General features: G+C 40.0%; 1 protein-coding gene across 1 annotated transcript in view; it reads left to right on the top strand.

Moving 5' to 3' along the window:
- The window catches only part of LOC124775748 (DNA polymerase delta catalytic subunit), a 167,545-nt gene that overhangs the window by 74,747 nt on the left and 69,973 nt on the right, over positions 1-22,825 (top strand). The window contains exon 5 of the mRNA XM_047250578.1: positions 2,053-2,315. Coding sequence (XP_047106534.1) covers positions 2,053-2,315 — 263 coding nt within the window. The remainder of the gene's footprint in view (positions 1-2,052; positions 2,316-22,825) is intronic.

The raw sequence follows: 22,825 nt of genomic DNA, 5'->3' as shown, positions 1-22,825 counted from the left end.
GGATTTGACCCAACACACATAAGTAATCCTCTTAACCTAAACATCTGCTACAACACTATTTCTCTGTTCAAATGTTGCACTCAACTGCCTCCACCCCCACCCCTTCTACTCCCCATCCCCCTAACCCAACCTTACCCATACCTGTTGAAGATAGAAAGGATATTTTATAAATTTTAGTGGTGTTAATTGCAAAATTATGTAACAGTATTACATTATTATGTAATTTACATCATATTGTGATTAAGTTCATTTAAACTTAGTAAATTACTCAAATTGATGTGTCTCCTTCCACTTGAGATGTCATGTCATATGGATATGATACATTTTAATAAATGATGCTATAGTGTATTGTCAGTAAAGTATGCTTTGAGAAATTTTTTCTTGTTAGAAATGCATTCATACTAATTTTACTTACCATTTGCATTTCTACATACCATATTAGTCCAACAACAAACAAAGAAACCTGTTTAATTGATTTCTGTTTCTCATGAATCCACAAATGTAATGCTGATATAATCTATATTGGTGAACTGAGTTCCCAATCTTAGTTGTACCATGGTTAATCATTTGCCTCTTTGTATTAATGTATTGCTAATGCAGTTACTTTGTTAAATAGTCTGCTCATTCAATCCAATCAGTTTTGCAGTTACATTACGTTAGAGATTGTCCAAATCATATATTGCATTTAATGGACTGTACTCCACTAACGTATTACACTGAAGTGCCAAAGAAACTGGTAAAGGCGTGCGTATTCAAATACAGAGATATGTAAACAGGCAGAATAAAACACTGTGGTCGGCAATGCCTATATCAGACAACAATTGTCTGGCACACTTGTTAGATCGGTGACTACTGCTACAATGGCAGATCATCGAGATTTAAGTGAGTTTGAACATGGTGTTATAGTTGGCGCACAAGTGATGGGCATAGTATCTCTGACGTAGCGATGAAGCGAGGATTTTTCCATACGAACATTTCATGAGTGTATCGCAAATATCAGGAATTGAGTAAAACATCAAATCTCCAACTTCGCTGCAGCCAGAAAAAGATCCTGCAAGAACAGGACCAATGACAATTGAAGAGAATCATTCAGTGTGACAGAAGTGCAACCATTCTGCAAATTGCTGCAGATTTCATTGCTGGGTCATCAGAAAGCATGCAAATCACTCATTGAAACATTATCAATGTGGACTTTCAGAGCCGAAGGCCCTTTCGTGTACCCTTGATGACTGTGTGACACAAAGCTTTACGCCTAGCCTGGGCCCTTCAACACTGACACCGGCGCTGGACTGTAGACAATTAGAAACGTGTTGCCTGGTTCGATAAGTCTCGTTTCAAATTGTATCGAGCGGATGGATGTGTGTGTATATGGAGACAACCTCATGACTCCATGGACCCAGTAGGGGACTGTTCAAGCTGGTGGAGGCTCTGTAATGGTGTGGGGCATGTGCAGTTGGAGTGATATGGGACTCCTGATACTTCTAGATACAACTCTGACGGGTGATATGTACATAAGCATCCTGTCTGATCACCTGCATCTATTCATGTCCATTGTCCCTTCCGATGGACTTTGACAATTCCAGCAGGACAATGTGACACTCCACACATCCAGAATTGCAACAGAGTGGCTCCAGGAACACTCTTCTGAGCTTAAACACTTCTGCTGGTCATAAAACTCCCCAGACGTGAACATTATTGAGCATATCTCGGATGCCTTGCAAGGTGCTGTTCAGAAGAGATCTCCACCCCCTCGTACTCTTAAAGATGTATGGACAGTCCTGGAGAATTCACGGTGTCAATTCCCTCCAGCAGTACTTCAGACATTAGTGAAGTCCATGCAGTGTTGTGTTGCAGCACTTCAGTTTCTTTGGCTCTTCACTGCGTATTAATACTGTGTTGATGAATCAGCAGTTGAGATCTGAAAAGTGGCTCTTTAATTATTGTCAATCCAACATCTGTAAACAATAACTATTTGATGTGGTTACTATATATTCTTATTTGATAACAATTAAATTCGTTGGAGACTTCAAATTATGTTTTACATGGTTTCAGGAGGCACTAAACAAGGCTGTTTTGGCAGACATGCGTTCAAATCGAGAAGAGGTGCAACAAGCTGTACTTGCCGTTGAAATTGTTAAACGCCAAACACTCTTTGGTTATCATGGTCAGGACTTGCAAACTTTTATCAAGATAACTGTGGCACTTCCACGTCTAATTGCTCCAGCAAAACGACTTCTGGAGAAAGAAGTGATTTTTCCAGCACTTGGTCCTCATCAGTACCAAGCATATGAATCCAACATAGATTTTGACATCAGGTTTGTTAATTTTCCAGTTGTTAGAGACTATCATTTTGAAATTCACAGGACATATTATTCTACAACCTTGACAAATGGCTATTCCATAAGTCACAGAAAAAATGCATGTTGTAATGAACATGTAAGTGTACTCAACTTGCTGCATGCCCTTATATTCTAGATGTTTGTAATATGTAGAGTGTTTGTTAGTTGGCATAAAAAGCAGCTAGTTAACACATTGGCTGCCCAAGTAACTCAATGATTGGAAGAGTGCCAACTTATCAACATTCAGTGTCAGGAGTAGAAAGCTCTGCTTAGGCATCAACAAATTAACTAATTTGCCATTAATCAGATTCTTGCTTGTGTATTTAAACTCATATTCTACTGTACACTCCATGTCTTTATTGTGCCTGTGTAAGAAACGTAGCCAGTTTTTAAGCTGATATGAAAGTCTGTTTACTTTAGGTGACAATGTGCTTGCTTTTCATTTTTGTTCCCTAGTAGGCCAGGGCCCTTACTCTCCTTTTTCCAGTGGGTATACTCTATTACTGAATTTCTTGAAAGGTCCTGAAATACCTGACTGCCATATATCACCATTGCACTAAAAGCGATTTCCAGTCATAAATTTCTTTTGAATCGACAATAGTTGGAAGACAGAATATCATATATCTATTTAACAGAGTCGATTTTTGTAACGATAATCTGTATACTGTAGAGCCCGGGGGTGGTTGTCCTGTATGGTGGGTGATGAAACAAGGTTGTCAGAGGTCAGGAAGCTAGGAGTTCACCACCCTGGGCATAACAACAGTGGAGCAGTGAGCGGACGTCTGGTTGTCATACAATGTTTCATCATGAAAATATCATTTTTGAGACATTCATTTATTTCTCAGCAAACTAGGAGAAGCCTATGCCCCTAAAGCACAAACTATACACAATCAGTGAAAAGGTGCTGTGGTCAGTGAGTGGCTTGTCTGTGGTCGGTCATACTGTCAGTCAGTTGGTGAAGTGATGGTGGTTGGAGGGCACTAAGTCAGCAGTATCAGACTCAGCATGAACACAGAACTGCAGCTAGCGGCGGCATGAGTCCAGGGATAGTGACTAGTTGATGGCTGTCAGACTGCAAACTTCTGTCTAGAAATAAGTACTATTTGTACGGGCTTGGCAATCCCTGTTTTTGTGGACTATCAATTCTCGTCATTTAAGCAGCAGCCGAGCAACAGCTCAGACATGAAGGTCAATCACGACACAGTGGCTCTGCGTTTATGCTTTGCCAAGAGTAATACAGCACTGCTGCCTCTGCTGGGCCATTCAATGCTGTGGTGACACTACTTGCTGTATCAATAGGTTGGTCCTGATGTAAGTGCTTTGCTGGCCGCGGTTGGTCCTGCTTCCATGAGGGTTGTGCATTACATATGGAGGTATCTTTATTTCATTCAATTGTGGCAAGTAAATTAACTGCAGAGCAACACCTCCATTTGTAATCAAATCCAGCCCACTGGATCCAGCTCCAGGCAATTCTGCATGTCATATATTATAAGTTGACAATTACGTATAGTACATAGACTTTACATCACTTACAGCCTAATACAATAACATTACCAAATTCTTTCTTCCTGAAAAATTCCTCAGCAGTCGTATCCTACCAATTAAACCCACTCAGTAATTTCTCACATTTGGTACTTCTTCTTGTTTATCAGGTGCTTCTTAACCTGCTGTTTTCGTACATCATCGAGCACTTCGTCGTTGAAACAGAAGTTTCCCTCCACCTCTCCTCAGAAAACAAATCCTTAAAGCTACTCTCACACAATAACTATGTTTGGTACTACCATTCATAATACTTAAGTTCTAATGTTCTGATGACTTAAAGTGTGAGTGGGGGTGTGGGTTGTACTGATTTACTTCTCCAAACCACATTCCACTTCTTTACGAGGTGACTTACTTGGAATTTTGCAGCCCCTCCTCTTTACGGGATAGTTGGGTGCTAGAAAATCTCTCGACTTCTTCTCCATCGAATAGCGCTTGGTACAGGAACTTTTAAGCCTCTTTCTACTTATAAAATGAGTAGACATACGAACTTTTCTTTTTGTCAGTTAACGATGAATTTGACTTTCATGCACAATATAATTCACACTTTCAACATACATATGTAACTTTCTGTAAGTACCTTGTACCGTCGAACATTAGAAACAAAATGAGTTCCAGTTAAAAGAAAGTTGGCTTGACTACCATGACTTTCTTAAAATGAATCCGAAAATACGTCTTGCCTCTACTAAGGCTGAGTCAAGAGTCTATACAATAGTACTTTTTCAACTGTTCTTGATATAATTAACTATAGTCAATGACACAGTAAGTACAGGGCGGCATGTAAACTCCATTGTTCTTCATTACGCACTCACTGAACACATCTGTGGATTGTCCGACAGGTACTTGTTGGTGCCGTTCGACCGCCGCGTCTACCTTCTTCCCGCGACTGATTTTAAATGTGCACTCACAAACGTGACGCGCAGGAGGTAGGATTTTACCATCCCACACTCAAATCTAGAATATCGTGTGTTAGAGACCGTAGAAGGCTGAGTGGTTCTAGAATTTACACAGAAATTCTCGAATCACTACATAATACCCCCCCCCTCCCCCGATCGAACACGCGATATTTTATACATAATCATTATTCAAATGATATCATTCGTAATAACATTTCATATGTTACTACTATACTTTTTTTACATTTGTTTGTATACATATCCCTGCTTTCCGTAACAATTCTCTGCCCTCTCTGGAACAATCTTTCGCTTATTGTATCTCTATTCTTTTCTTATTTTACTTTGTTATTAAGACATGAGCATTTATTCATTGTTTTAGTCAGCTTTACTGATATTTAGAAATTGTGAGAACTCTTTTTCTTTTCTTTATTTCCTTTTTTCAATTGAAAATTTCAGGTGTTTATGACACATGAGTAATCTGTTTTCTATTCTTATCTTTTTGTACTACCTTTTTCCTAGTATGTACTATTTGCATTATTGTAGCTTAGAGGAACTCTGGGCGAAATGAAAGTGTTCTTTTGACACTCATATAAGTCTGCGAACCATAATAATGCTAGTCATTCATAGGATTTACACTTTCAAGAATAATTCCTATAAAATTTGTGACTTTTGTCACGATACTGTCCCCATCTCCTAGGATCAGCACCTATTCCTTGCTTGTGCATTGACCTTATAAGAACACTTCCTCTTTCCATTCTGGCTGGTACGCCCCGTACAAAATATCTCTATTTTTAGGCCGCAGATCGTCCTATCACCATGTAGGTTCATCTGCCCTTTATATTTAGTGAATGCCGGGTACACCCTCCTTATCCTTTCTGAGTAGGCCTCAAGATTCATTACCCTAATATTCATTTCTATGTATACCATAATTAAGTATCTTCTGGTAAAGGTATAAATCTGTTTTAAACTTTGCATTCATTCTTTAATATATCATTCACTCCCTAGAGTCCTCCTCTACTTTCAACTTCTATACTTTCTGTAGATATTATGTTTATATATACCACTTACATCCCCCTATCCTTCAATTCATCAGAGTTTTAATTTCACTGACATTGCTCACACCTTTTTCTTATTTATCCATTACTCATTACTATTTTATAGTTGTTTGTTATGTATGGGCACCTCTCCTTATGTATATTCGATGTAGAACCATCACAACTCCCCATATATGTGTGCATAATTCCCTATGTACACACCTTTTCCCCCCTACAACACCAGGTGGTTCTCACATCATGATAGGCTTTGTCTTATATAATTTAATGTTTGCGTAGAAGTGTATATTTGTGTATATGCGGACGTGTGTTTGTATAGTATGATTCCTTGGCCTTCTTATCTAAAGATAAGATGCAGGTTCTTAGTAACCACAGAAATAAGGAAGGACTTAAGCGATAGGAATTTATGATTATGGAAAGGGGGAAAAGATAAACAAGTCCTCAAGATGAGGAGGAGGAAAGGAAAAGATAGATGTGGTTGCCAGGATCGAAGAAGAGAAGGAAGATAGCGTCAAAGACAGGAAACCCTTCCCAACCCCCTTCCCCAGGATCCTACCTCTCAGTTACTTGAGTGAGGCGCCGAAGGTGGTTTGGTGTTGAATCATCTCCTACAGAATGGACTTGTCCCACCTTCATCCTTTGAGATCCCCAAAGCAAATCCTTGCAACCTCGTGGAAACAGAAAATGAAGAAGAATCAGGCACACTTGTTTGTGAGGGTTGTTTGAAATGTGTGTTTTGTGTTAGTCGTGATGTATCTGTTCTTGTAAATCTTGCTTTTAGCTACAATACCCATCCCTTTCAAATTTTATACAAACCCTCCCATCTATATCACATCTCATGAAAGATATAAAATACTCTACACAAAATAGAAAATCTATACACTATGGTATAACAGTTGTTCGGCTGGTCACATCTTATTATATGTTCCACAAATACAGTACTTGATTCAGTTTATTTCGTGTAGATATCACTTTTATTTTCTATGATTCTCTTAAGTTGGTCTCTGTTTTATGGTCATATTCAGTTTTTTTAAAGCAGTAAGATTATTAGGATAGTTTTAGATTTTAAAGGAATTTGGTGCAGGAAATTGTTTGGAAAAAGCACTGAAAGCAACTCTGGATCTGACGGTCTTCACTCCGCCTGTTAACTCAGAATGTTAACGTCCCTGGAGATTATACAATTTTACATCCTTAACATTGTATTTCCCCTTTTCTAATCCAGTTGTGGGATCTACGAAAAATAACGTCTTAGGATGGACCACCGTTTGTACCCGGTATGGCCCCTCATATTTTTGAAAAAACTTAAGAGTCTCTTTCTTCAGAGTCGAGCTGGGAAGATGTTGTTTTATAAGAACCAGGTCGTTGAGTTGGTACTGAGGTTCCACAGCTTTTTCATTATGCTTACTTACTCTTTGTTGAACCTTTTCAGTCAAATTTTTAGGAACTATTTCCTGGTTTACTTCATAATTGACACTGGGTTGTTCAAGCCAATTAAAATACTTAATTGTAGGTTCTCCTACAAAAGGTTTGCCTATAATATCTAAAGGTGTCAACCCAGTCGATAAATCGGGTAATTCATTTAGTATAAGTTCAAAGTCCTTAACTTTTATTGCCCACAAAGTATGTTTTTCATGGCAGTATGTACAATATAATTTTACAATTTCCTTCATTACTCATTCACTCGGATTTGATGACAGATTATTATACTTTCCCATACTAGGGATTCTCTAAATTCGTTGCTTACAAATTGTGGTCCGTTATCTGTAAGAAACCGTTTTAGTTTACCTACTTCTAGAAAGTATTGTTGTAAACAGTGTATAACCATCTGCGTATTTGCTCTTTTAATAGGATATAGTTTAACATATTTTGACCAGCATTCTATGATCACCAAAATATATGATACTCCTCCCTTTCCTTGTGGAATTGGTCCAAAGAAATCTGCTGCTGCAAGGCCGTGCAATGACTTATAGATAACAGGATACATTCTGTATTTCTCATGAGTATTACTCTCTTTTTACTTTCTGGCTAGTTTCACAGATCCTAATCAAAGATGCTGTTTTATGACCTAACTTCTTGAAATAATAAAACTTATTCATATGGGATGTACATTTTTTGATTCCGAAGTGTCCATATCCCATATGAACATACAATGCAAGTTTGTCTTCCATTACCTTTGGAATACATAAACACCAATGCTGTGATTCTACGCTCTCTCTCCAACACAAGTTATGATCTATAATTTTCCATTTTCATAACTGATTAAGAAATAACGAGTTCCGGATACACATAGAAAATATTTCTGTGAAGTAAGGATCATGATGAATATTCTCTGTTATTGAAACTTCCTGGCAGATTAAAACTGTGTGCCCGACCGAGACTCGAACTCGGGACCTTTGCCTTTCGCGGGCAAGTGCTCTACCAACTGAGCTACCGAAGCACGACTCACGGCCGGTACCCACAGCTTTACTTCTGCCAGTACCTCGTCTCCTACCTTCCAAACTTTACAGAAGTTCTCCTGCGAACCTTGCAGAACTAGCACTCCTGAAAGAATGGATATTGCGGAGACATGGCTTAGCCACAGCCTGGGGGATGTTTCCAGAATGAGATTTTCACTCTGCGCACACTCCGCTGCAGAGTGAAAATCTCATTCTCTGTTATTCTTTGAGCCATTTCCTTTACCCTTATGTTCGGATATTCTGCTGACATAAAATTAATGACAAAAATAACGCCGGACCCTTCCATACGTTTCAGTTTTTCCATTCCTGTGGGTAGCCTCGGTAAAGCATCAGACACAATATTTTCAGAACCTTTTACGTATCGTATCTTAATATCATACTCCTGTAGGAAAACCATCCATTGCATCAACCTACTGTGTAGTAATCGACTACTCATCAGAAAGGATAAAGCTTGATGATCTGTATAAATGTGGATATCTGATTCCCATACTAGTATTTGAAACTTTTGATTACTCCATACAATCGCCAATAGTTCCTTTTCGGTAGCTGTGTAATTTAGTTTGTGGTTATTTAGGCTACAGCTAGCAAAAGGTATGGTTCTGTGCTCTGAATTATTTGGATCCCATTCTCCTTGAAAAAGTTTATCAGCAACACCATAATCAGATGAATCTGTTGAAATTTTAAACGGTTTGCCCATAACTGGATGATGTAATATGTGTACCTCAACAAGCGCTCTTTTAACGTTTCCAAATGCATCATTTGCACCTTGATCCCAAGTCCACAGTACTCCCTTTTTTAATATACTTAAAATTCTTGGGTCATTTAACTCCTGCCCTCTTACATACTGTCGATAGTATCCGGCCATACCTATAGATCCTTTTAATTGTCTTACATTTCTGGGGTGCGGACATTCTTTGATAGCATTTATGCGTTCAGGGTCTGGTCTAATTCCCTCTACCCCTACAATATGCCCTAAGAACTCAAGTTCTTGGCGCACAAAAAACAATTTTGACAGCTTCACCATAATACCTTTCTCTTTAAATTTTTTTCAGTGTCTGCACAAAGTTAGACAATGTTCCTCCCAAGTAGCTGATATTATTACGATATCGTCTGTGTATATTATCAAATCCTTCAATAAGTCTCTCCCTAGTGCTTCATCTAACGCACATATAAATACGGACAAAGAGATACTAAGTCCAAATGACAGTACATTGAAATACGATTTGCCATCAAACAAAAGGCTGTATACTTTTTGGATTCTGGATGTAATTTTATCTGCCAATATCCCACGATCAAATCCATCATGCTAAAGAATCTATTCTTTTCAAATTTGGATAACAATTTGTCAATATTAATCAGGTGATCTCTCTCCGTCTCTGTATGTCGGTTCAATTTATGAGAGTATAAGACTAATCATACCCCACTTGTATCTTTCTTCACCATGACCAGAGGATTATTCATTACACTGGAACTTCATTCTATAATATTATCATCAATCATTTTGTTAATCTCATCCCAAACTGCTTCCTTCAAACTCATTGGTATGGGATACGATTTGCTAAAGAATGGAGCGCCATCATTGATTTTGAACTTACAGATATAGTCGCTGATATTACCTGGACAGTCGGAAAACACTACTTCATAATCCATTAAAATTTTATATAAATCTCACCCTTGTTGATCGGTTAATGTTGGGGATTCATTAATTTTGTCTTGTATACCATTTCGATGTGTTACTTGATCAACGTTATCGATTTTTTGGTGATAATTGTGCTGTAGCCGTTAATCGCAGGCACTGACACTCAGTGGTTTGTTCCTTAAAGTGACTATTTGTCACAAAAGGTGCCCAGCATCTACTGTCCCCTTTACCAAAACAAAGTAGATGTTCGTCAAAGTTTAAGGTGGCTTTAAACTGAAACAACCAATCTAAACCAAACATTATGTCTCTATTAATATTTCCTACCATCAACAGTGTTTGACAAAATACCATATTTCCAATACTGCAGTTCACCTGAGTTTATTTTTGTTCCCGTTATCCCTATTATGTATACTCCAGTCACCAGCAATAACGATAAGTGCTGTTTATTCTGCAGCGAGTTAAAAAATGCATTTGAGATGAGTGATACCTCGCTTCCCGAATCTGTAAATATGTTAACCTCAGAAGTTTCCACTGTCCCTGCTATTATAAGTTGTGGGTTGTTAGTAGCTAAGCTTGGTTCTTCAAGCAGCAACCATTCCTTTGTGGGTATTTTGTGCGTAAAGTTAACATACTTATATGGGATACGACCTCCTAATGTATTTCCACAGCTTGGTCCCTGGCTCTGGATCCAGGCCAAACTAAGTTTTCCTCATTACTACTAATTACGGGTTGGTTACAGAATTGAGATACTACATTCCCATTTTGTGTTTTTGGTTACTCAGTACAAATTCTTGAGAAGTTACTGGACTTAAATTTGAATGTGGATGCTGCTTTTGATAATTACCGTTGCAACTTTTCTTATTACACTGGTGTACTTTCGCTAAGTTTACCTCGTGCCTTTTAAAATTATTTCCACTATTCCTTTTATAGTTCGAACTTTCACTTTGGTGTAAAGTTCCCCTGTGGTCCCTATTTATTGCATCAAGTGTGTCAACAAAAGACAACAACTCTTCTACCATTTTCCAACCGCTACATAAGTTGTCTTTTCTCGCATAGATGGGTAATCACCTAGTTAAAATATGTACTAACCCTTCTTCCATTGGCTTATCTAAATACTTTGCTCGTGTTAAATGCCAATCGAAATATTTCCTCATAGTACCCCAAGTATTATTATAATATTTTGGGTCCCATAGATCTCATATCAACTTCTCTTGAGAACTGACAGTATTTCTCTTTAAATCTCTTTTGAAAGTCTTCACAGAAGGAAAAATTCTCAATATTTACTGTTCCTCATTCTGAGGCTTCCCCTAGAGGGTACCCCACAGCAAATTCGATTTTCTTAGGATCTTCCCAATTTTTTGGTAATGCTTCCTTAAACCTTTTTAAGAAATGTGTCAGATGTACATCTCCATCCGGCTTAAATTTAGGGAATTGTGTCAATAACCCTGCATTAGCACCACATTAGGTGAAGCTACCCTTTTTTCTGCTTCGTCTTGAATAAGCTTAAATTCTCTCCACAGGTCTTCTATACCCTTCCTGGTATCATTAAGTTTGGAAGAAGGAATAAGTGATGCGTTCCCGGATGTTATTCTCTCAGTGACTTTTTTATCTATAATTTCCCCAAATTGTTCCTCCAAACTAATTACACTACTGGCCATTAAAATTGCTACACCAAGAAGAAATGCAGATGATAAACGGGTATTCATTGGACAAATATATTATACTAGATATGACATGTGATTACATTTTCACGCAATTTGGATGCATAGATCCTGAGAAATCAGTATCCAGAACAACCACCTCTTGCCGTAATAACGGCCTTGATAAGTCTGGACATTGAGTCAAACAGAACTTGGATGGCGTGTACAGGTACAGCTGCCCATGCAGCTTCAACAGATACCACAGTTCATCAAGAGTAGTGACTGGCGTATTGTGACGAACCAGTTGCTCGGCCACCATTGGCCAGATGTTTTCAGTTGGTGAGAGATCTGGAGAATGTGCTGGCCGGGGCAGCAGTCTAACATTTTCTGTATCCAGAAAGGCCTGTACAGGACCTGCAACATGCGGTTGTGCATTATCCTGCTGAAATGTATGGTTTCACAGGGATCGAATGAAGGGTAGAGCCACGGGTCGTAACACATCTGAAATGTAACGTCCCCTGTTCAAAGTGCCGTCAATGCGAACAAGAGGTGACCAAGACGTGTAACCAATGGCACCCCATACCATCACGCTGGGTGATATGCCAGTATGGCGATGACGAATACACGCTTCCAATGTGCGTTCACCGTGATGTCGCCAAACACAGATGCGACCATCATGATGCTGTAAACAGAACCTGGATTCATCCGAAAAAATGACGTTTTGCCATTCGTGCACACTGGTTCGTCGTTGAGTACACCATCGCAGGCACTCCTGTCTGTGTTGCAGCGTCAAGGGTAACCGCAGCCACGGTCACCGAGCTAATAGTGCATGCTGCTGCAAATGTCGTCGAACTGTTCGTGCAGATGGTTGTTGTCTTGCAAATGTCCCCATCTGTTGACTGAGGGATTGAGACGTGGCTGCACGATCCGTTACAGCCATGCGGATAATATGCCTGTCATCTCGACTGCTAGTGCTACAAGGCCATTGGGATCCAGCACGGCGCCCCGTATTACCCTCCTGAACCCACCGATTCCATATTCTGGTAACAGTCACTGGATCTCGACCAACGCGAGAAGCAATGTCATGATACGATAAACCGCGCTCGCAATAGGCTACAATCTGACCTTTATCAGTCGGAAACGTGTTGGTACGCATTTTTCCTCCTTACACGAGGCATCACGGCAACGTTTCACCAGGCAACGCTGGTCAACTGCTGTTTGTGTGTGAGAAATCGGTTGGAAACTTTTCTCATGTCAGCACGTTGTAGGTGTCGCCACCGGCACCAACCTTGTGGATGCTCTGAAAACCTAATCATTTGCATATCACAGCATCTTCTTCCTGTCGGTTGAATTTCACGTCTGTAGCACGTCATCTTTGTGGTGTAGCAATTTTAATGGCCGGTAGTGTACATTTATAATATCAGAGTTTGCTATTTTCTCTTTGAAATTCCTTTCTACATTGTCTGCCCATGTACTGACACCTGTAATTTGCGATTGAATGATTGGCATTAACTCATTGTTGCTTATCTACACTCTGTTGCAAAGTATACAACCCATGTCTCACATCATTATATTTAATGTTTCACGTATTTTCAAAAGATCCTAACTTTTCAGTAAGTTCTGATTCTACATTGTTATATTTGTTCTCAGTGTCCAGTTCTAACCTTTTTGATAAATCTTGCAAATTGTCATTCTGTTTCTTACTAAGATCAGCAAAAATATGATTTATATGAGTGGTTAAAGAATCTGTCATCTCGTTTTTAGAATCTATTTTTAAATTCTCTACTTTAGTACTTACAGTGTCAAATTAAGTCTTCAAAGCACCCATGCCTTCACATAGATTACTAAATTCTTTACTTTGAGAGTCGACTTTGGTGTTTAAAGCTTCAGTCTGGGAGTGTAATTGACTGAGAGTTGCACTTTGATCATTTAATTGCAGACTCTGAGCTTTGATTAAATTTATCAACTCAGCCCAGTCAGGAACCTCTTTGCTAACTTTCATGGCCATAGCTGGTTCCTGAGTTTCCCCAACTTGTAAATTTTCCATACTTTTAAATGCTTTAGCTCCTGTAATCATTTAAAACTAACTTTAAATATGATAATTACACAAATAAAAGTTCACTCAACAGTATTTTGTACCACTTCGTTCTAAAGTAATGAAGTTTTGTTTCATGCTCACCTGGCGTAGAATTCTTGCTGCGTAGGTGAGCAATTGTGGAGGCAGGTCAAAACCAGTTAACAACATCTGGTACCAGCGGCAACGGGTGTAGGTTGGTTTCCGCATCTGCGTCCCCGTGATGTGTGTAAGAGCTGTATACTCCCTGCACTGGATCTTCTTGGTTGAAGTGTTCTATGCATACTACTTAGACAAATACATCGAAATAACGTTTTGTCGTCATGAATTTTCCGTGTCTTCACGATTTTTCATTCAAATTTTGCTTCATTGGATACTTGAATGTATTCCAATGTCTCAGAATAAATCCTTTGTCTTGTTATGTCTGGTTGCTATGGCAACACACAACAGCTTCTTTTCGCGTTTTTGACTGAAAATTCCTGTTTTTTCAGTCCTTTCACACAGGTAACCATGTTCTAATGTTCTGACAACTGACACAAGTGTGAGTGTGGATGTGGGTTGTACCGATTTATTTCCCCAAATCACATTCCACTTCTTTACGAGGTGACTTACTTGGAATTTTGCAGCCCCCTCTTCTTCACGGGATAGCCGGCTGCTAGAAAATCTCTTGACTTCTTCTCTGTCAAATAGCGCGTGGTACAGGAACTTTTAAAACTCTTTCTACTTATAAAATGAGTTGACATACAAACTTTCCTTTTCGGCAGTTAACGATGTATTTGACTTTCATGCACAATATAATTCACACTTTCAACATACATATGTAACTTTCTGTAAGTACCTTGTACCATCGAACATTAAAAAACAAAATGAGTTACAGTTAAAAGAAAGTTGGCTTGACTACCATGACTTTCTTAAAATGAATCCGAAAATTCTACCAAGGCTGAGTCAAGAGTCTATAATAGTACTTTGTCCAACTGTTCTTGTTATAATTAACAATAGTCAGTGATACAATAAGCACAGAGCGGCATGTAAACTCCATGGTTCTTCATTACACCCTCACTAACACATCTATGGATTGACGGACAGGTACTTGTTGGTGCTGTTCGACCGCCGTGTCTACCTTCTTCCCGCAACTGATTTTAAATGTGCACACACAAACATGTGACATGCAGTAGGTAGGATTTTACCATCCCACACTTTTATCTAGAATATCGTGTGTTCGAGACAATAGAAGGCTGAGTGGTTCTAGAATTTATACAGAAATTCTCAAATCACTACAAAGTCAGTAGTTGTTCTTCCCTTTATTTTAATAGTAATTACAGATTGGTGCTATGCTTTTTTCAATCTTTCATTACCAAAAACCACTTTGTTTTATCATGTAATTGGAAAGATAAAAAATCTACTCATCAAATGGCAATAGAACACACACATAAAAAAGGTTTAACTTATACTAGCTTTCGGAGCCAGTGGTTCCTTCTTCTTGCGGCAGGGTTGAAGGAGAAGAAAGAGGGGTGGAGGAAAAGGACTGGAGAGGCGTATGAAAAGGAGTAGAGTTCAGAAAAGTCACCCAGATACCCAGGTCAGGGGAGACTTACCGGACTGGATGAGAAGGAAAGACTGATTGTTGGGGACTGCACCGGATGAGGTTTCAAAACCTGAGAGCTTAAAAGTGGAAGACAGGGTAATATGCAACACAGAGATTACTACTGAAACATTGTGGATGAGTTAATAAGAGTGAAAAGCTAAGTACATTGTATATAACCCAGGTGGGAGGGGGGGACGGCGAAAAATGGACAGGTCAGAAAATGAAATATGTAGAAAACTAAAGTGGAGTGAAGGAGGGAGTAGTTACTGTGAAGAAATGCTGAGACAGAAGAAATTAACGTAAATTAAGGCCAGGTGGGTGACAAGAACTGAGGACGTGTTGTAGCGCTCATTCCCACTTGTGGAATTCTAAGAAACTAGTGTCAGTGGGAAGAATCAAGATGGTGTGTGTGGTGAAAGAGGCACTGAGATTGCACATTTGGTGAAGCTGGCTCCAAGATGTATGAATTGAATCTTAATTATGTCATACATAGTTAAGGTGTTTTTACTTTCATGGTAATAGGCCCTTGTGACAATGTGTTATTTGCAGCTGTCTTCCTCGGCTGACGCAATGTCTCTACCCGAGTTAGACAGTGTGCTGCAGAGGAGCGATTGCTTTTTTACCTTACACTCATTATCTACCATATTTTAACGACTATAAGACACTTATCTTCAAAAAATTGCCTCCAAAGTGCAGGTGTCTCTTATACTCGAAATTAGTATAAAAATATCCAGTGTTTGACTTAAAATTCCTGACAGTCTTAAAAAAAGCCACATTCTTTCTGACGACATTGGATTCAACTGGCAGCAGCAGTGTGAGGAACATGAGTTGTGAGGATTCACAAGCTTGGTAACGCTAAGAGAGAGAGAGAGAGAGAGAGAGAGAGAGAGAGAGAGAGAGAGCGAGCTCTTGTTCCACTATCACAAACCCAGAACACTGTCTAGCGTATGATGCATCATTTCAGTCTACGGGCCAGTGAACTTGAACTGAAAGTGATTTGTGTTATTGGTAGCAGTCCAATATTTTTGTTAGTAGCTACTTTCGTAATGGGAGAAAAATGAAAGATATTCATATGATCCAGCTATAAATTGAAATTAATAGCATATGCGGAAGAACAAGGAAACAAAACAGCTGAGCGGTATTTTAGCCCTCCACCAATTGGGGGGGGGGGGGGGGGTCTTGCAATTGGTGACTGAGTAAAGAAGAACCAAAAAAATGAGGAAGACTAGATGTGCAGATGACTGAATGCAAAATGGCCAAAATTAGAAGGTAACATATTGAAATGGATCCAAGGACACCATCAAAGTGGCATTGGAATTAATACAAAAATGATTCAAATGCACGCTCATAAGCTAGCGCTACAGTGGAACTTAACAGACCTTACGGGTAGTGTTGGTTTGTGCTACATGTTTATGAAGTGTCATGGATCTAGCATGTGAACCAAAACCAAAATACATCAGAAAATGTCACAAGAGGATGAAGAGAGAATGTTATCTTTCCATCATTTTGTTATTCAGTGTCAAAAGAAAAACAGTGTTGAACGAAGCGAGATAGCGAATATGAACACAACTCCGTCAACGTTTGATGTTCCGAGTAACAGAACTGTTGCCGTGAAAAGTGCTAAAACTGTAACTATAAAAATAAGTGACATGAAACTGTTGTCCTTTCATGTTTTGCTGATAGTAATAAACTTAATCCAGTGCTCGTGAAAAGTGCTAAAACTGTAACTATAAAAATAAGTGACATGAAACTGTTGTCCTTTCATGTTTTGCTGATAGTAATAAACTTAATCCAGTGCTCATTTTCAAGCCCAAAACAAGCCAGCCTTATGAAATATGGGCAGGTGCTGTTGTTTACATACATGACAAAAGTTTTATGGGCAAGGCTGGTATGAAATTATGAATTAACAAAGTGGGGGAGCGAAGGAAAGGTGCTTTATTGAAGAAGAGTTTGCTTGTTGTGCTAGATCAGTTTAGTAGTCGTTTGAAAAATACTGTGAAAGATTAACTGAGACAGGGAAATATAGAACTTGTTGTTACTCCAGGAGCACTTACATCACAATTGCAACCTCTTGATGTCTCGATAAATAAACCATTTAAAGTGTGTATGAGAGAGGAAAGGAACAAGTGGATGATGGATGAAATACAACATGAATTCATGCCGAAGTGGGCTTTAAAATGACCTACAATCAAACAAGTATGTCAGTGGATAAAACAGTCATGGTCTAGAATGGGAGAAGACATTATTGTTAAATCTTTCAAGAAGTGTGGCATAAGTAAAACTCTCGATGGCAATGAAGACCATCATATATATGAGGAGGACAAGGATGATGACAAAGAGGAAGAGGAAGAAGGAGAAAGTTCAGGTGTCAATTTTTCAGGAATTTTAAAAGTCACTTCGATTTTATAAACTAAATTTTTTGTTTGGCTTTGCAATCTAATAATAAATTGGTAAAAAGTTGCTTAAAAATTAAGGTGCATGGTTCATAACGTCTTACAGTCATTAAAAATGCATTATAGCACTGCAGGTATCCGTTTTATACACCACCTGATCCTGAAAGAATTCAGTTTGTCAGCTCAGTCATTAGCCTTACAGGCATTTTTCCTCTTCCTTGTCTTCCTCAGCCCCACCTTCTGAGGAGGCAGCACCATCACACATTCATTATTGGCATATCTACTTCCTTGTACATCTGGACCAGGCTGCACAGCCTCTAAACGACTATTGTCCCGGCTGGTAGGGAGTCTCATAGAAACAGAGATGTTGAACAACTTTCGTTCATGAAATTTGAGCTGTTGAAGATGCAGGCTGTTTTCATTGGCTGCAAAATGAATTTACTGGCATTTTAAATTTAGATGACTATGCACAGTGTGTGGCATAGTTGCAAATGGACAAATTTTTCTATTGCTATGTGTCTACAATGTTGTTTCTCTTTCTGCCATGAAAACAAAGCACAGCCCATTTGTTATGAACTACAGAATCTTTGTTTGAAAGTGTGGGGATGTTATTGTAGAACTCAAATGCTGTAAATTCTTGCTTGCTAAAAATAAGTGTAAATCAATTTTATTTGGTAAAAATAAACTGTTACAAATGTATATATACTGTCAATGCATTTTCAAATATAACTTTTTCATGGTCAGTATATGGAATCAGTGAAGTTAATTGACGTTTCAGTTTTTCTGAGGTCATGATTTAAATACACAGTTATCGTTCTTCAAACAGATAGTTTGCTTGTTTGAGATATCTGTTACATCATCAATAGTTTGTTTTAGACTGCTCTCTTCCTGCCAGTAGTAACTTCTGTGTATCCTCTTTTTAGTTACTTTACTTTGCTACAAACACTGCTCACACATGCACATTCTCTCTCTCTCTCTCTCTCTCTCTCTCTCTCTCTATCTATCTATCTATCTATCTCTAAACACACACACACACACACACACACTATAGGTTGCTAGAAGCCGAAACTTTCAAAATGATAGGGAAAAGTGTAGGGCATTCCTATTTTCAAGAAAGCTCATCAAACAGATGTGCCCAATTTTAGGCTTATATTGCTTATGTTGCTCCGTTTTAGATTTTTTAAATATATTTCATGCTCTCATATAATCACTTACGTGGAGACCTAAAATCTCCTCTGTCGGGACCAACAGCACATCTGCAAACAAAGACCGAGTGAGACCCAGCTTGCTCTGTTCATCTGTGAGATCCAGAAGGCAGTAAATTTCAGTGCCCAGCTTGATGCTGTGTTCCTCATTTTCCAAAAGACATTCAGAACAATTCTCCACTGTCACTTGATTAACAAAATATGAGCATACAAAATATTGGGCCTGCTTTGTGAGTAGATTGATGAGTTCCTAGCAAATAGAACACAGTATGTCATTCTCAGTGGAGAGAGATCTTCAGATGGAAAAGTGACTAGAGTAAACCCTAGGGAGTGTTATAGCATAACCTAGTGCAGGGCTGAACAACTCACTAATTTTGAGGTTTTGAGTGAAGGCACTTGCGTCAGCTCAGGGTCTTGCTCACGATTAGAACAGGTGCGATCTTTCATGCTGTGAAGTTAGAATGTAACAAATTGGAGTCACAAACAGTGTAAATAGTATCTGCAAGCTAGCTGTTGTTTCAAGTCATATTCAGTTCTCTATAGTGTGTGTTTCAAATCATATTCTGGTCAGTTCCCACCTGCGGATTCTGAGAAACTGGTGTCTGGGAAGCAATCCATATGGCTCGTGTGGTGAAACAGGCACCAAGGCCATGACTGTCATGTTGTGGTGTATGCTCTGCAACAGGGTATTGTGTGTTGCCAGTATACACCCTCTGCCTATGCCCATTCGTCATAATTGGTAACTTGGTAGTTGTCATGCCTATGTAAAAGGCCAAACAATGTTATAACAGCTGATATATGACGCATTGTTTCATAGGTGGCTCTCTCTTTGATAGTATGTTTTGCCAGTTACAGGGCAGGTAGGAGGGTGCATAGGGCAAGTCGTGCAGTCTGGACTGTCACAGGGGTAGGAGCCACAGGGCAGGGAGATGTGTGCAGGGACAGTATAGAGTTTGACAAGGATATTGTGGAGATTGGGAGAACAATAAAAAACTATGCTAGGTGTGGTGGGCAAAATTTCAGACTAAATGGACCTCATTTCAAGGCTGATTTTAGGAAGTCATGGCCTTGTTGAAGTACCTGATTGATACATTCAAGACCAGAATAATAGTGGGTGATCAAGACCAGAATAATAGTGGGTGACAAGTGGTGTACTCCATAAGTTGTTTTTTGGAGGGATCAACAGTATCAGTATTAGCTGTGATGGCCTGGGAAATCTGCTTTTGAACTAGGCCGGTGGGGTAATTGCATCCAGTAAAGACTGAATTGAGAATGGTGATTAGTACTGTAAAGAGTCTGCATCTGATCCAATATGGAAGGGATGGCAACTGTCGAAATGTAAGTAATATTGTTTGTTACTATGTTTTAATGTGAACAGAAGTGTGTAAATGGCCTTTGGTGAAGTTGAGATTAAAATCAAGAAAAGTGACCTGGGACTTAGAATAGGGCCATGTGAGATTTAATTGGGAGAATTTTAACAGGTCACCCTCACCATGACTCCATGTGGCAAAGATGCCGTCAGTGTATCTAAACCAAACCAGGGGGCTGAAGGCTTATGGATCCCCAGAAAGCACCCTCCAAGTGGCCAATGCAAAGGTTAGCACAGAAAAGAGTCATCCTGGTTCACATGGTTGTACCCCTGATCTGTTTGTATGTATGTCCCTCCCTCAGAGGTAAAGTAATGGTTGGCAAGTATAACGTTGATTGGGAAGAGCGGGAAGAAAGTCATAGGCTTGGAACCATATGGGCAATGACTAAGGAAATATTCAGCAGCAGGCAGACCATGTACATTGGGGATGATTGTATAGAGGAAGGTGGCATCAGTGGTGACAAGTGAGGTGTGGGGTGGGAGTGGGACAGACACAAATTTCAGACAATCTAGGAAATGGTTGGTCCCTTTAATATGGGAGGGAAGTCTTTGCCCTATGGGTTGCAGGTGTTGATCAACTAAGGCATATATATAAAATAGAGGGAAATATTCCACGTGGGAAAAATATATCTAAAAACACAGATGATGTGACTTACCAAACAATAGCGCTGGCAGGTCGATAGACACACAAACAAACACAAACATACACACAAAATTCAACCTTTCGCAACCAACGGTTGCTTCATCAGGAAAGAGGGAAGGAGAGGGAAAGACGAAAGGATGTGAGTTTTAAGGGAGAGGGTAAGGAGTCATTCCAATCCCAGGAGCGGAAAGACTTACCTCAGGGGATAACAGGACAGGTATACACTCGCGCGCACACACACATATCCATCCGCACATGCACAGACACAAGCACATCCTTTCGTCTTTCCCTCTCCTTCCCTCTTTCCTGATGAAGCAACCGTGGGTTGTGAAAGCTTGAATTTTGTGTGTCTGTCTGTGTTTGTTTGTGTGTCTATCAACATACCAACACTTTCATTTGGTAAGTTACATCATCTTTGTTTTTTGATAAAGGGAAACATTCCGCATGGGAAAAATATATCTAAAAACAAAAATGATGTAACTTACCAAATGAAAGCGTTGGTATGTTGATACAGACACTAACAAATACAAACACACACACAAAATTCAAGCTTTAGCAACCCACGGTTGCTTCATCAGGAGAGAGGGAAGGAGAGGGAAAGACGAAAGGATGTGGGTTTTAAGGGAGAGGGTAAGGAGTCATTCCAATCCCGGCAGCGGAAAGACTTACCTTAGGGGGAAAAAAGGACAGGTATACAGTCTCTCTCTCTCTCTCTCTTGCGCGCGCGCGCGCGCGCGCGCACACACACACACACACACACACACACACACACACACACACACACACACACACACACACACCCGCACATATACAGACACAAGCAGACATATGTAAAGGCAGAGATGTCAGTCGAGGCAGAAGTACAGAGGCAAAGATGTTGTTGAATGACAGGTGAGGTATGAGCGGCGGCAACTTGAAATTAGCAGAGGTTGAGGCCTCGGGGGTAACGGGAAAAGAGGATATATGGAAGGGCAAGTTCCTATCTCCGGAGTTCTGATAAGTTGGTGTCAGTGGGAAGTATCCAGATAACCCGGACGGTAACACTGTGCCAAGATGTGCTGGCCGTGCACCAAGGCATGTTTAGCCACAGGGTGATCCTCATTACCAACAAACACTGTCTGTGTCTGCCTGTGTCCATTCATGCGAATGGACAGTTTGTTGCTGGTCATTCCCACATAGAAAGCTTCACAGTGTAGGCAGGTCAGTTGGTAAATCACGTGGGTGCTTTCACATGTGGATCTGCCTTTGATCGTGTACACCTTCCGGGTTACAGGACTGGAGTAGGTGGTGGTGGGAGGGTGCATTGGACAGGTTTTACGCCGGGGGCGGTTACAAGGGTAGGAGCCAGAGGGTAGGGAACGTCTTGGTTCATCCCTATGAAATCCCCAAACCACCTTCCCTACCCTCTGGCTCCTACCCTTGTAACCGCCCCCCGGTGTAAAACCTGTCCCATGCACCCTCCCACCACCACCTACTCCAGTCCTGTAACCCGGAAGGTGTACACGATCAAAGGCAGAGCCACATGTGAAAGCACCCACGTGATTTACCAACTGACCTGCCTACACTGTGAAGCTTTCTATGTGGGAATGACCAGCAACAAACTGTCCATTCGCATGAATGGACACAGGCAGACAGTGTTTGTTGGTAATGAGGATCACCCTGTGGCTAAACATGCCTTGGTGCACAGCCAGCACATCTTGGCACAGTGTTACACCGTCCAGGTTATCTGGATACTTCCCACTGACACCAACTTATCAGAACTCCGGAGATAGGAACTTGCCCTTCAATATATCCTCTCTTCCTGTTACCCACCAGGCCTCAACCTCCGCTAATTTCAAGTTGCCGCCGCTCATACCTCAACTGTCATTCAACATCTTTGCCTCTGTACTTCTGCCTCGACTGACATCTCTGCCCAAACTCTTTGCCTTTACATATGTCTGCTTGTGTCTGTATATTTGCGGATGGATTTGTGTGTGTGTGTGTGTGTGTGTGTGT

This window comes from Schistocerca piceifrons, chromosome 2 (assembly GCF_021461385.2).
Source record: "Schistocerca piceifrons isolate TAMUIC-IGC-003096 chromosome 2, iqSchPice1.1, whole genome shotgun sequence".
Lineage (NCBI taxonomy): Eukaryota > Metazoa > Arthropoda > Insecta > Orthoptera > Acrididae > Schistocerca > Schistocerca piceifrons.
The sequence above is the reverse complement of the archived record's forward strand: the minus strand, read 5'-3'. Positions and strand labels throughout refer to the sequence as shown.